This window comes from Echeneis naucrates, chromosome 16, assembly GCF_900963305.1.
Source record: "Echeneis naucrates chromosome 16, fEcheNa1.1, whole genome shotgun sequence".
In the NCBI taxonomy this organism is placed as follows: domain Eukaryota; kingdom Metazoa; phylum Chordata; class Actinopteri; order Carangiformes; family Echeneidae; genus Echeneis; species Echeneis naucrates.
In genome coordinates, this window is record NC_042526.1 from 22369226 (window position 1) to 22384140 (window position 14915).

The 14915-nt window shown below is 41.4% G+C and overlaps 1 protein-coding gene across 5 annotated transcripts in view; it reads left to right on the forward strand.

The window, feature by feature from the left end:
* Positions 1-23: 23 nt before the first annotated feature.
* The window catches only part of LOC115056204 (kinesin-like protein KIF21A), a 51069-nt gene continuing 36177 nt past the window's right edge, over positions 24-14915 (forward strand). For all 5 annotated transcript variants that reach the window (XM_029522475.1, XM_029522473.1, XM_029522474.1 and 2 more), the window contains exon 1: positions 24-427. In XM_029522475.1, coding sequence (XP_029378335.1) covers positions 384-427 — 44 coding nt within the window. In that variant the 5' untranslated portion in view covers positions 24-383. The remainder of the gene's footprint in view (positions 428-14915) is intronic.

Sequence of the window (14915 nt, forward strand, 5' to 3'; positions counted from 1 at the left end):
GAGCGGAGAGGAGAGGCTTGACGCGGACCGGTGCGGTGCGGTGCGGTGCGGCGCCCATATGCATATATGCGAGGCTTTGTGTGCGCGCGCTCGGGCGCGCAGCGAAGGCTGATTTAGCGGCAGGCGCAACAGCGGCAGCGGCGTGCGTGTGCCGGAGCCGGAGCAGGAGCAGGAGCATCCGGACCAAACTGCGCAGAGATGCGGCGCCTCACCTTCGCTGATATCATGGTCCAGACTCCACTCAGATAGTGTTTTTGTGTTTCTTCTGAGATGGCGCCGATGAGTTGGAGGTGAACTGCTGCGCTTTGCCAGGGAGCAAGCAGCCAGCACAGATAAATCCGGCTTTTTCTTCCTTTTGCTGCAGATTTTCTGTCTGAGGAATCATGACCACGGGGCAGGATGAAAGCTCAGTCCGTGTGGCTCTGAGGTAAGTCACGTAAATACCTTGGAATTCTCCATCAGCTGGTAAAGTCGTGCCTGTGTGTTAATTGCCCGGTGCCACCTGTCAGTCAGCGCCGCAGGTCAACAACAGCATCTGCTAATACACACACAGTGGGTCTATAAATGATCAGCCTCATTTCATTTTAGCACCGTGACCCAGTTCTAGCTGAACACCTCTCCATGCTACGGTACCAGGGGCTTATAAGGACACGATACCGCTGTGGCTGGTGTTTACAGTTTCCTGAAGTGTGATGCACAGTTTGTTTTCTGTACGTGGACAGAGCAGAAATACAAAGTGTCCCACTCATTGCACAGGTGCAGACAGACATGGGCTGTGTTGGGCATTACTGAGAAGGACGATGCCTATTGTTGGGCTACCAGAAGGCAGAAAGGGTGGGAGAGAGACAATCGGCCTGTTTCTCTCCAGAAGCCTGGCCTCGCTTCAAGGCCTCCTGCAGGAGACAGTTAATCGATGAAAGAGGAGCTTCACTGACAGCCAGGTTTCAGGGAAAGGACAGTGGACCAGTTCAGTGCAGCTCTTGTAATGCTGTCAAGTCTGCTCTTTGTTTGGAGACATCGGGTTCAAAGCCCAGTCATGCTCTTAGTGATTTCAGCCTCTTTTTTCAGCACAAAGACAGAGTCAACCTTTCTTTCCTTCAAGTTCATGCACTTAATGTGTGCTGTCGTGCAAATGTAGGCCACTCCCAACAGATAGATGAGGTGGCACAATAAGTTTCCTATTAAAGGCCATGCAGAGATAATTTAAAAAAAGATATAATAGCTATATTGTTGCATCCTTTTAATTGATAGCACTGTTTTACCACTTGTCTACACACCAATTTCATAATTTATCCCCAACACTCACCCATGTATGCCCTCACTTTTAAAAGTGCATCATCATTTTATGTGCCGTTTGTCCAGAGCTTCCCGATTCCAGTTCCTGTTGGGAAGATGGAAACTCCACATTGCAATGCTGCTGGTGATGCTATATTTGTATTTCTATGGTGTTTTGTTTTTTTTAAAGGTAGTCACATCATTTATATGTGGACATTCACATAAAAGCTTTTAAGCTTTGAAGCAAGGACAATGTATTTAAGATCTTGCTACTCAAATGAGCAGGGCAGGCTTTCTCTCGAGAGAAGAGGTTTCAACATGCACAAAGTGATTCATCAGTTAATATCAACTTAAGTGCTCATTCATTTCATCGCAAGCAGGCCTGCAATGAATCCTTCTTTGTTGTTATACTGAGATAGGTGTTTATTCATTGTGGTGGATGATCATTGTGGAGGATGCGATTTGTATTGCTGTTGAGCTGTGTTCTGTAATACTCTGTGTTATTCAGCCAATCCTGAATGAGATAAAGAGAGATGCACAAACATAAAGTAAAAACATCTGTTGAGCAGATCCAATGGAACACCACAACCTTTACCAAGGTTGGGTGTTTTGGCAGGAGTGAAGTGTGCCACTGTTCTAGTTTATCCTGATGAACCTGATAAACTGGATGAAAGAGTGAATATTGCAGTGCATTACAACAAGGACACAAATTAAAGCCTAAATTACAGCCAGGAAGTGTGGACAGAATTCATCCAGTGACAGGTGGATATTTTTTCCTGTGGTTCCAGGAAGGGAAATTACAGATTTGATTTTAGCACACTACATTTTAATTTGTCAAAAGCAGTCGTTTTTGGTTTTTCTTTTAAAAAGCTGCACACAAAGGCAGAGCTAATCTTGATAAGTAAAATGCTTAGGGTAAGTTAAGGCTTTTGACCTCAGCTCATAATCTACAGTTTTGAGGCATTCGGGAGTCTGTGCTGCCTGTAAAACCAGTATATTTCACAGTGGCTGAGAGATGCAAACCAACAATACAAAATCTGAAACACTTTTACAGAATTTGAGACAAACTGACATTTTGGAAAACAAATGAACAGTTTTATGAATGCTGATACAAATTTACAAGTCCTGAAATACAAATTTGTTTTGGGACTTGTAAAGTTGCCCTGGTTTTTGTATTTTGTAAGGTTGATTTGCACCTCTCGGCCACCGTAGTATTCTCCTCTGTGATAGGTCTACTTTGGCTTGTTTTAACTGCTACGAACTGGCAGAATTTGTCAATTTATCAGGACTGTTGACTGTTGACAAGTCTCACCGTGCTCATGTACAACCAGCAAAAATGGAGTGTGACAGCTCATTCTTACAGCTGCTTGAATTCCAAATAAACCCAACTAGCTCCCACATACATATGTGTGCTCACGCATCACAATGCAGGAGCTGCTATGTGTCAACAACCTGCAAAAAGTGTTTGAATTTATCTGAGAATGTTTCCAAGGCACAGTTTAATCCTGAGTGCCTGAGCCTAGATTGCTTACTACCTTTGAACCAGGGTCACTGTAAAGACTGGGGCACCAGACGAGATTGTTCAGTTTAAGCTTAACTCACCACAAGCAGCCCTGTTCTTTCAAATCCCTTCCACATCTTGCTTTAATAACACGTGAATACTCATGCACAGAAATGGTGAGCATTGTTGGTGCACTGAGGCAGAGTTGCACCATGCTGACTACAGTATATAGATTGAACTTAAGTCCCCGTATTTACACAGTGCAAAATGTCACAATAGCTTGTTTTGAATGGAAGGTTTGCATTGGGGGGCAGGGCTTAGGTGGAGCTGAAGACTTGTTGAACCTGCCTGCTAAGGCCCTTACTGCTACACAACAAACTTGGAGCAGTTACCTTTTATTTTCAGGTGGTGACAGATCAAAGAAAGAGCAAGTGATTTATCTGTGGTAATATCTACTCTGACAACTTAGTGTGTGAAGGTTTGGTGATTGTTGCCATTAACCACTGAATGACATAAAACAGCCTAGTAAATTAAAGATGTATAGGAAATAAAGTATTTATTTGATCAGCATTTGATTTTGTCCCTCATATGAAGGACAGAGCAGTAACAATAATGATAAATAGCTCCCTAAATCTCTTAAGACTTAAATTACATGTGTACTTCAATGGAGGTGGGTAGCAACTGGTATAAGTCTCCAGGTCAAAGCCCCAGGTCACAGATCCTGAGCCAACTGTAGAGACAGAGCTAACTGTGGTAGAGGAAGCTTGTTAAAATGAGCTGCACGATCAGAGGAGATATCTACTATTGCTTAAAGGACCAGAGCAGGCCTTAACTCAGCTGACAAAAGACAACAGCTGACAATAGCTGCGGGGGGTTACAGCGTAAAAACAGGGAGCCTCTCAACTCAGAGCGTACGCCCCCCTCCACACCCAAAAAAAAAAAAAAGAATTAGTCAAGTGTTTTTGGAGCAGGGTTTAAATCCTGCCTATAAATAGTATTGATGTATTTTAGCAGTTGATAAAGATAATGTTATGTATTTGTCACAATTTATACACAACATCTTGCATGTCTTACATTTAGACTCTAGGGCACATAGTTTGGGCACAAAGCACACATGGACAGAGCCAGGAGAGAACTGGCAGGGAGGACCAGTGGGAGCACAGATATGGGACGTTCAGATGCATGCTCATCACCCATGGCAGCACCATGCAAACACAAAAGGTCCAACGGGGGACTAAAGCCTCTGCAGAGCTTGTGCTTTGTTCACATCCATTGAGCCAAGTCTGCCTGTCAGGAGTTAGCCACTGACCCATGGTCCTGTGATAACTGTGTGTGTATAGGTGTGTGTTGGTCTGAAGCTGCTCTCTCTTTCTTTTCATTGTTGCAACTGTGGGTTCACTGTAGGATTTACACCTTGCTATACTGTCACAGACTCACACTTTCGCACACTGAGAGCTTGATGGTCTGAGGCAGGATTGTGTGTTCATTATTCAATGAATATTCAGACTGTAGGCCATCAAGATGTTACATTTTGGATATCAATGAAGTCTGCTGCTTTACTGGTGTGTATGCTAAACTTTCAGGCGAGTTTCTTGACTGTTTCATGATGCCAATATTATGGAGGTGAAGTGATGACGTCAGGAACTGACATTCATGGCTGTTTTATGTGTGCTGCCAACATTATCATCCCTGAGTGTTTGAAAATCTCAGTCCGAACCTTTTCTCTTGCTCTGCCACATGGGTTCCTGGGTTACTCTTTGTTTCTTTGAGTGTTCGTTGTGACCTGTGTTGTTTCTGTCCTCTAGCCCTAACCCAAACCTGCTATCATCCTATGTCTTTTGTTAGAGAAATGGCCCGAGGAGAGCTCAAATCATGCTGTATTAATACTTTCCTTGATACTCTGCTCATCTCTTTAAGTGTGAGCCAATTTGTTCAAGAGCTTGCCAGGTTACACACTTGGAAGCTATGAATATCACCTAGTATGCCTGCAGAAGTAAGTGACAGGGAAGAGTGTGTTTCCAGTGATGGGGTTAGAGCTCAACACAGGCATGCTTTGAATAGATTCAGCTCATTACAAAGTAACATAGCTGTCCTTACATCGCTTGTATTTGTGCTGCTGCAGGCTTTATAAGGTTAAAGAGCATAAAGTTTAGTTTTTTAAGTCAATTATCAAGCAAACATGGAAAACAGTCTATGATCCTAGCTTTTCAGATGTTAAGAGTTGTATAATTGTAAGGTCAGTAGATCGGAAAACCAGCAGTTTAAAGTAATCACTATGGGACATGGGAAACATCTTGTTGTGAAAATCATGGGTTACAAAATGATAGTGAGCAGGGGATTTCATGATTAAAATAGTTGTTAGTTTCCCCCCTAGAGCAATTAAAAGGAAAGTTCTGATGGACTCTAATGATCAGGTTCTTGCAATATCTTTGGTAACAAACTTTGTTATGGTAGCAGGCTGCTCTGTGATACAGCTATTTGAGTGAAACCCAGATACACTTCCAGTGTTTAGCCTCTGTGACCTCCTTCAAGACAGAAGTCTCCTCCGTTTCCAAGACACCGCTAAGCATAGCCTGCACTTAAATGCAACTTTCCCCAAAATAGCTCCCTGACTGGCCGCAGCATTGCTCGAAGACCTCAGTTATCTATATCACAGCCCTAAGGAGTCAGCACATTTTAGCTATACACATCTGCATCAGTGCAGAGTGCCTTCAACCACGGAACTGCATGTACAAACATGTGGGTCTGTTTATGACCCCCCCACCACCACCACCACCAACATTATGTAGCACTGCTGGTCATGCAAAATAGATTGGATGTAATTGGAGAGAAGCTAACATGTACACCACACCCATTAAAAATATGCTGGGTTTTTTTTTTTGCTGGCATATAGACTTTACTCCAGACTCTTGAGAGTGCTCTGCTTGACTTTTTCTCCCAGAGCAGACCTGTCCAGTTAAGGGATTAGCTAAAATGGATGAGATCTAAATACAGATGCAATGCCACAAATAGTATGTGGATGTAACTTAACTTCTATCATCAAACTGCCAGCAGGATGACGAAATAGGCCTCAGATAGTCACAAATAGCTGTGTTTGCATAGAGAGCTGCCATCTTGTTATTTATGTCAAGAGGCCTTCTCTACAGGTAGCCCAGGGAATCATGACGGTACCTGTTTCCATTACACGTGACATGAAGTTATATCTGTCATCGATCAGATGACACTGGCTAAGTTTGAAAGATGGCTATTTAAATAGTAATCCAGTTTATTAAAAATGTATGACTGGCTGTTTGGCATTGCTGTTGTCAAAACTGTACTCCATTCTCAGGGCATAACCCAAGGACTGTTACTGAGTAAGCTGTCAGTTATCCTAAAAACCAATAGCTGAGCTTATACGATGAGCAGAGTAATGAATACCCAAAAAAATCCAAAATATATTCATTCAACCATTCATTCATTCATTCATGTTAAACTGCCTATCTGTTTCTGGGTTGCAGAGGTGCTGGAGCCAATCCCAGCTCACTCTGGGTGAGGGCGGGATCACTCTGGACAGGTCACCAGTCCATCACAGGGCCAACACACAGAGACAGACTGAGACCAACAACCACTCACACTCAGACCTGCAGTACGATTTAGACAATTTAGAGACCAGTTAACCCAAACATGATGTCTTTGAGCAGTGGGAGGAAACCCACACAGGCATGGGGAGAACATGCAAATTCCACACAGAAAGACTCCAGGCGCAAGAACCAAACCCACGACCTTCTTATTGTGAGGCAACAGAGCTAACCACTATGCTAAAATAACATTAAGCTACAAGTTTTTGCCTGACAAATGCAACAATCTTTTGTTGTTGAATGAAGTGTTTAGACACCAAGCTGAAATACATTAACCACTGGTTCACTGATAGAAATTAGCACCTGGTTGGTAAAACACAAAAAAAGCTGATAGAAGTAGACTATTAATAACTTGTTCATTTGTTCTCAAGCTGTAGCAAACACTTTCATAGTTATTAAGGAATTGGAGCCAGTCCTACCTGCTTTTATTCCTTTTATTCCTTGTTCATTATACTGTATTGCATTCAGTTGCCAGTTTACTATGTATACTCAGCCCACATTAATGCACTCCACTACAACAGTCCTATATTATGTACTGATAGAACAGCTTCTTCACACACGCTCCTCAGACGTTTTGTACAGTGACACTGTCGGACACCTTCTCGCCACAGACGGTCTTGCACCTATAATACAGCAGTGTATTAAAACACCACTGGAGGCAGAAGATGTAAATCTGCCTTCAACACCTGCTGGCATCAAGTAACAGTGAATCCGAGTCTGAATCTGCATATTCATGAGATATTAGTCATCTGAATTTTGCTGCAGGTGTGAACACTCAGTGTTGGTGGCGTTTCTGTTGAGCTTCTTAGTGTTGATTGGCTGCCTGCTGGCATATAATGGAGAAAAATTAAACCAAATCTGACAGAGATGCAAATGGTTAACTGTAGAGCTGAGCTGACTTCCACTCAACCTTGACTAGTGTGTTTACCTAACCTATTATCTGCTATCTGGGTGCCTTGAAAGCTGCAGATGGTGACTAGCTGATGTGCCCGTCAGGCACACACACACACACACACACACTTAGCTTTTGTGTTGCTGACACAGAGATGGGACTCCTATGTCAACACCTCATGTCTGAATGACACTGCAGTCGACACATGACTCTGATCAAGGCACTTGATTGGAAATTTGACTTAATGAATGAAAGAAATCAAAAACAGAATGTACAATTCTTTGTTAGTTTTTTTACTGGTGTGAATGATTGATGTAAATGTTTAGGCTGAACTGACAGTGACTGCTTGATTGTATATTGTGTCAGACCAAATTTCAATAATTATTCTTGGTCCCACAATACAAATCAATTTTGAGTGATGTGGGTTTTTGAAGGCACATAATTTTTTTTTTTTTTCAGCCAAAATCCTTTTTGGCTGAAAAATTTGAATTTCCTATTCAATTCCCTTTTCCATTCCCATTCCTGTTCCCATTTTTCTCACCGTTCTCTGTAAACCCAAGAGATGATTGCGTGTGAAAATCGCAGGAAATCAGCTGTTTCTGAAATTTTCAGACCAATCTGTGTATGCATGTGTTCGGCACCAACAACTGTGATATGCTCAAAATCTCTCAAATCACCTTTCTTCCCATTTTCATACTTGGTTTGAGCTTCAGCAGATCATCCTGACCATGTCATGGCTAAATGCACTGAGTTGCTGTCATGTGACTGGCTGATGAGATAATTAGGTTAATGAGCATTTAAAAACAGCCAGTGAGTGTGCAAACATATGCATCACTTGTTGCCAAACTCCATTCCTGCAGCATGAGCAGGTATCTATTGGACGTAGTTGGCTTCACTGTCATGTTGGTTGGTTTAATGATGCCTCTCTGTTGCTTTTGGACTCTACTGCTGTGATATGTTTGGCATTATGATGTCGCCAGACCTATATAGTAGTGATGCCCTGATAATTGTGTACAATATTATTTCAGATGTTGTGCGAGTCCACCTAAATGATATTAAACACCTGTTATATATGTGTGAGTTTTGAGTGAGTGTTTCCACTCCTCAAAAGGTTACATCATTCGCAACACATAAGGGGTACCAGCCATTTTCAGCCATGTGACTGTTAAAAGTGAAAAGATGAGCTGATGCTCTATAATTTCTGTGGTCCTAGCCACCACCAGGCACTGTGTGGACACTCGGGTTGGTTGTGGCATGTGTGAGCAAGTGATTTTTAAACCCACAGCATGAAGGTGACACAACTAGTTTATGTTCATCACAGAAGACGCTAACTTTCGACTGACTCAAATTTAAACCAGGGCTCAACAATTGATTCAAATTGGATAGGAGAAGTTCTTCTTAAACCATTTTAATGTGACTGTAGTCATAATCAAACAAAGGATTTAGGTCACAATGTAGAAAAAAGCCAGGACAGTTAACCTGAATGTTTGGCACATTTTGTTAGGTATGATTTAAGCTTATTAATTTAACTAATTAATTATAAATTCATTCATTCAGTCATTGATCTTCTACCGCTTATCCATTACCGGGTCGCAGGTTGTGCTGGAGCCAATCCCAGCTCACTTTGGGCGAGGCTGGGCTCCCAATCAATTAATTTAGCCAATTTATTAAATCTGCCTGGTTACCCAAATTAAGCAGGCTAATTTAACACATTGAATATGTGTAAGTCAAGCAAGTCAGTGTTATATTTAAAAATACAGCTGAAAGTGGGGACCGCTCACACGGCTATCTCTAGATGTTTTTATCGCCACCTGACAACTCTGCCACTGATGGAGGGCCTCTGTTCCCTCAGAAAGTGTCCACCGTCTGCCTTGTGGTGTTTCCTCTGCGTGTAGACAGCTATTGATGATTCCCCTGCTGACACTTCCTGTTGCCTGACCCCCCCCCAACACCCACCAGATATGGGATGATGTGGTGGTCTGTTCCCTGAACCTTGACCTGTACTGTAGGAAGCAGTAAAACCTTTATCAGCGTGCCATAGGGACTCGCAGCTTCATTTGTTTTTGAAAGCACACGGGTATTTGGCACATTGCCACATCGTACAAGTATATCTCCAGCTTTACTCCAGAAAGATGAGGTCCCAAAACACTGATGGTGTGTTTTAGCTCAGCACCAACTATGCTTAGAAAAATGCTGTCGTTAGTAAATGTACATTTTTATATCAAACTAATTTGCCAGTTTGTTTAGTATTTAGCATTTTGCCATTGTTGGAATTACAATCAGCAGAACCTTATAGCAGTTTAAGGTCCCAGACCGTCATGAACATACTGCAGGTTGAGATTCAAGTCAGGTCTCTCTGAACTCCTTTTAATACACATGCTTGAAAATCAAGTAAGGTTTTCTAAATATAGTAAATGAATAGTTAAAAAGTGTAAATAAAGTGTAAAAAATATCTCTCTCTCAATATATATCTATCTATAGATAGATAGATAGATATATATATCAAGTAAGTGCCAGTCATGTCTGTTCTAGACACACAGGCACAAGTCAGTCTGAAGATTAAGAAAAAGATGTTTCCTCAGTTTGCACTGGGCTGGTAATATGCTTGAATGTAGGGCTGATCTGGTTTCATTCCTGGGGCTTAATTCCCTCCTGCTTTCTGTCTGCCTAGACAGTAATGAGCTTTTACCTGTTTAATGTTAAGACTATACGTTGAGATTAGGTTTTGGTGAATACCGAGGAAAAAAATGACAAAGACTGCAAAGACTGTTTTACCCTGCTGCTTTATTTATTTTTACCTGGATAAGGCCCCAATGATAGGGTGAAGAACTGCTAAAACCCACTATGACAGATGTCAAATCAGACAATTTGATTCGACCTTCGTGACTTCTTAACAAACACTTACTGTATCACAGAGATCACGATTTTTCAGCTTCCAAATAAATTTGTTATTTTTTTGCATTCTGGTTTGTAGTTTTTGAAGTAAAGTTGCCAACATTACTGGCATAATCATTCATTCACACTGCCATCACACTTTACAATTCCTTAACCATCAGAAGATAAGCCAGAGGGAGGAATTTACCTCCAGGGCTCAATAAAATATTTCTGATTCTAATTGCTACAAAACTTGGTTTAATTTATGCAGCATAAAAACACAATTCTTGCTGAAAACGCTTTCATATGTAAACCAAGGCCAAGTGGACATGACTGCTTTGTGCACTTAACACTATGTATTGCCATAGACTGTCCAAGTGGGGAAGCTTATAAAACTGTTTAAATTACCCCTCGTCAAGAATAATTATATGACAACCCTTTTCTGAGACTTTTGTCATGAGGATGGAAACACTGGTTCAGTTGAGTTAGCACTGACTTAGCTTTGTCCTGAAGTCTCTTCATCCTCCTCCTCCTCCTGGCAATCTTTAGTCAGCCAGACCAGTATTATATCCTGCTGGGATCAGATTATGACTTTAATTCTCCACTTCTATTACTGGTTGCCACGGCAACCCCATCCTTTATGTCACGCAGGGAGTAGAGTCTTTTCAGAGCAGCAGACAGACTGCATGTGCTTGTGGTCATCTGTGGCCTGGCGTTCAGTTAAAGCAGACACTGCTCTGAGCTCTTTTTTGTTGCTGTAGGTGGTCTAGTCTAGTTGAACGGGCAGAGCATGAAACCACTTCTTGGAAGGTTTTTGATGCTAAAAATGTACCTTTTCATCATATTACAGGGAACGTAGGAAGGATTCTCTTAAATAGAGCAGCAGCAGATAATCTTTGTCATTTGTTTGTCCTGAAAATGGGTATATGCTCATTCATTCATTTATCTTCAGCTGCTTCTTCATTTCCGAGTTGCAGGGGTGCTGGAGCCAATCTCAGCTCACACTGGGTGAGGGCGGGGTCACTCTGGACAGGTCACCAGTCCATCATAGGGCCAACACACAGAGACAGACAGAGACCAACAACCACTCAGACTCAGACCTGCAGTACGGACAATTTAGAGGGGAGAACATGCAAACTCGGCACAGAAAGGTCCCGACCTTCTTATTGCAGGGCGACAGCACTAACCATTACGCTGTCGTGCTGTCCCCTACTGCAGCACATTGACCAGTGAAAACCAGACCATGTTCAGTTTGAAAGGCATTAATTTGGGGGATAGTTTTAGATTTCACTGCACTAGTAAACTGTTGAAGTCAGCAAATCAGAACTGTTAATCAGCATCCTGCTCTTGCACACTGAATTGCATCATGTGCCTGAAAACGCAGGTTTGAAACCTTTCACTGTTTTGTTAGACTCTGATATCCTTCTCCAGGTTTTCCCTTTAGATCTGCACACAAATTACAGCCAATGTTGGCATGCTGTGGACATTGTAGAAAAAGAAGCTTAGTAAAACCTAGTACAATGAAAGCATTGTGTAGTGCTGTTTGGGTACTGGGAAACACATGTTGAACTGTCTGCTTGTGAGGTAGCCTGACCAGAGTGGCTGGTCAGACACAGGAAACCTTGTTCAGGTATCACAAGGTGGTTTATTTACAAAAAGTGGCACCATGCTACACATGTAACAAAAAGAAATATGCACAAAAACACTATTAGTTAACTGATCAAAACTCAACTTAAAGTAACTGTCATCATGTGCACACAGCTACACACTGATGTCCTAACCCCCCGACAGCTAAAAAGCAACTCGTTAAATAGCCCTTCCATCAGCAGTCTATCAGAGGCAACTGGACTGTACCATTGCTGCAGGGATATAACATGTCTCTCCTAAACACAGGTAAGAGATAAAGTTAAAACAATCTCACCAAGTTCCAAGGTGAACCATTTTCCATTACTTACCATATAACTCACTCACAACCATACATAAACAAATCAACATCACAGTAAATAATTTACTCCATATAATCTACTACCACCCCCGACATGGTCCAACCTAGTGACATCTCCAATGATCTCACCAGAGTATAACTTTAGGACATGATTGGGTGCCTTCTCCTTTTGTCTGTGGAGCAAATGGTTGGTATGGTAATAGCAGAGAAAGAATGACTGAATTATGAACTAATCCAATAAACAATAACTAAACTTAACAATATTTGTCAGTGTTTTACTTTAACCATAGGTGTTACTGGAATGTAAACTTTAACCAAATATAATGCAAACAAACAAACCTGGGATAGTAAGTGTGTGCAAAATAATGATTAATGCTGAACAATCAATCAGTAAGCTACGTGGCATTGATGGTGAAAGTAGGGACAAATGGTATATTCTCACACACTTTGTCACACTGCTTAAAAGTGATATTAACTAACTGAAATCAAAATAGAGAACAAATGAACCATGGGATATCAAGTCAAAATAACACAAATCACAATGACCTAATAAATAGATCAAATCTGCAGCCACTTTAGGGCCTTAACAATGAAATAGTAGATTCTCCTGCTCAACTAACTGAGCATGTGGGTGCTGTACAGTACAATTTCTGCTAATGCTAACAATAGGGATGGTACTATTAGCTTAAATTACTATTAACCATGATTTAAATTGTGACTATTATCCTGTGCACATGTAGATATATAGAAAACGTTAGACATGAGTAACAGTTGATAATCATACCATCAAAGTCCCCAATAACCCCCCCCCCCCACACACACACACACACACACACACACACTCTGATTGAGCCACCGAACTGAAAATACAGATAGAGCAATGATTAGTTGAACATGATTGATGAGCTTAAGAGGTTGTTGATCTGCTGTGGTGTTTAAGATCGACTTCAGTAATGACACTTTGCCTGAGAAATTAGTGACTCGCAGTGGAGGGATAGTTATTTTCAAGGCTGGAATTATTTTGGGGGATTTTATTTTGGAGGTTTTTCTGTTTGTTTGTTTTTCAGGATTCTATCTTTGTCGCTCCAGGTGGAGTTAGCGTGTCTTTCCCTGTGTGGGTAATTGAGCTGCTGTCCGGAAGCACGTTTGAAAATAGAAAGCCAAAACCTAAAATCTAAACTCTTCAGTTAACATGTTATCATTTCCATCCATGGACGGGTTCAAGTTTCAAGATCTTTGTGGGTGGGGTTTGCTATTTTTAGGACAGTAATTGATGGCGAGACTAACCCAGCAAATAGCTGCACGGCAGTTCCGTGCTTGTTCCCACCTCACATAGGCTGATGTGTTGACCAGCCACCACCTTCCTGATGCCTGAAGTCCTTTACAGTGAGTGAGCCATGGCACAAGAAGCAGGTGAAGCCTGATCCTCACAAAGCTTCTTGTTTGGCCTCAATTAGAATCCAGCCACCAACCTGCAATGTCTGACAATGAGCCAAGTGTATGACACACACACTCCCTCCTATCACCGCCTCTGTTTTGTGCTCACACATTTTCTTTATAATTGCCTCTCCTGAAGTATATTAAGATGTTCCACTTAAAGTTGAAAAGACAGACAGTGGCAGGTGACATCATCCTCAGCAGCCACCCTGCTGCCCTCAGCACATTTTCCAAGTGAAGATCTGCTCTGCTTACTTTCTGTTCTGCAAAGACCTCTGGGATAGGAGCTTTGTGTTTGTGTGTGTGCGCAAGAACAAAGGTTCCTCTTTTCTGGAGCCTGGTCCACTGCAGCACAGCTCTGTCTGAACAGATTTGACATGGGCCTTGTTTTCAGTTTTCCAGAAAAAGATGTGTTGTTTCCTTAAATGTGAGGATTCAATGCTTTTTGATGAAGTATCTTTGTCAAAACAAGGCTTTCAACAAACATTTTCTAGACTATTTTTTATACTTAAGGAATGACTTACTTGCACAGTTTAAAATATTAATTGATGGCAAAAATAATGTAATAATGAATCACTGTTTTCTGATTTTTTTTTTTTTTTATTGAACAAACATCAGCTGATACTCCTCTGTTCCTCAGATTGGCACATCTAGAGATAAAAATATTTTGTTGTCATTTGGTGAAAAACTGACAGATAAGATAATATTCTCTCTTCTAGGAAATCATGTTGTCACAAGATAGAATTTCAAAGTTTCAATCCAAATGACTTAAATTGCCCTCATCACCCAAAAACCTGTTTTCTGCAACACCTAGTGAAGAAATACTGAAATACATGAAATTTAAAGTTGACAGGCTGCAGTCTCAAACAGACACATGCTCAGGCGGTTGACGTCATGGTTGCAGGTCTGAGCATGCTCAGAACTGACTACTAGCAGCGGAAAATGATGTAAACTGCATTTGATTTGGAGGCAGTGACATGACCTTTGGGTTGGATATGGCACTAATCTCCAACTTCACTGTGTTTAATGTCATTGACCGATTGGCCTTATGTTAGATGAGTTAGTGAGCTAACTTGTCTGTGCTCTCTATGTTGACAACAGTCTGATGTCTGCACACAGCTGGCTAGCTAGTGTTAGCTCTTCAGTACAGACAGACTGAATACACCAAATGCCAGAGACTGTTCACTTGACTTTCATTGTCTCATACCTCGTAGCCACAGACAATATTGTTAACGAGAATTAGTTCTTCTTTTGTTAATTCATTCATTATTTAATTCATATTAACTCAGAAACCATAAAGAATTTCTTGTTGGATATTTTTGGTTGGTGTGATGCTGTGTTCTCAAAAGTATTATTTTGTCTGAGCAAATGTCA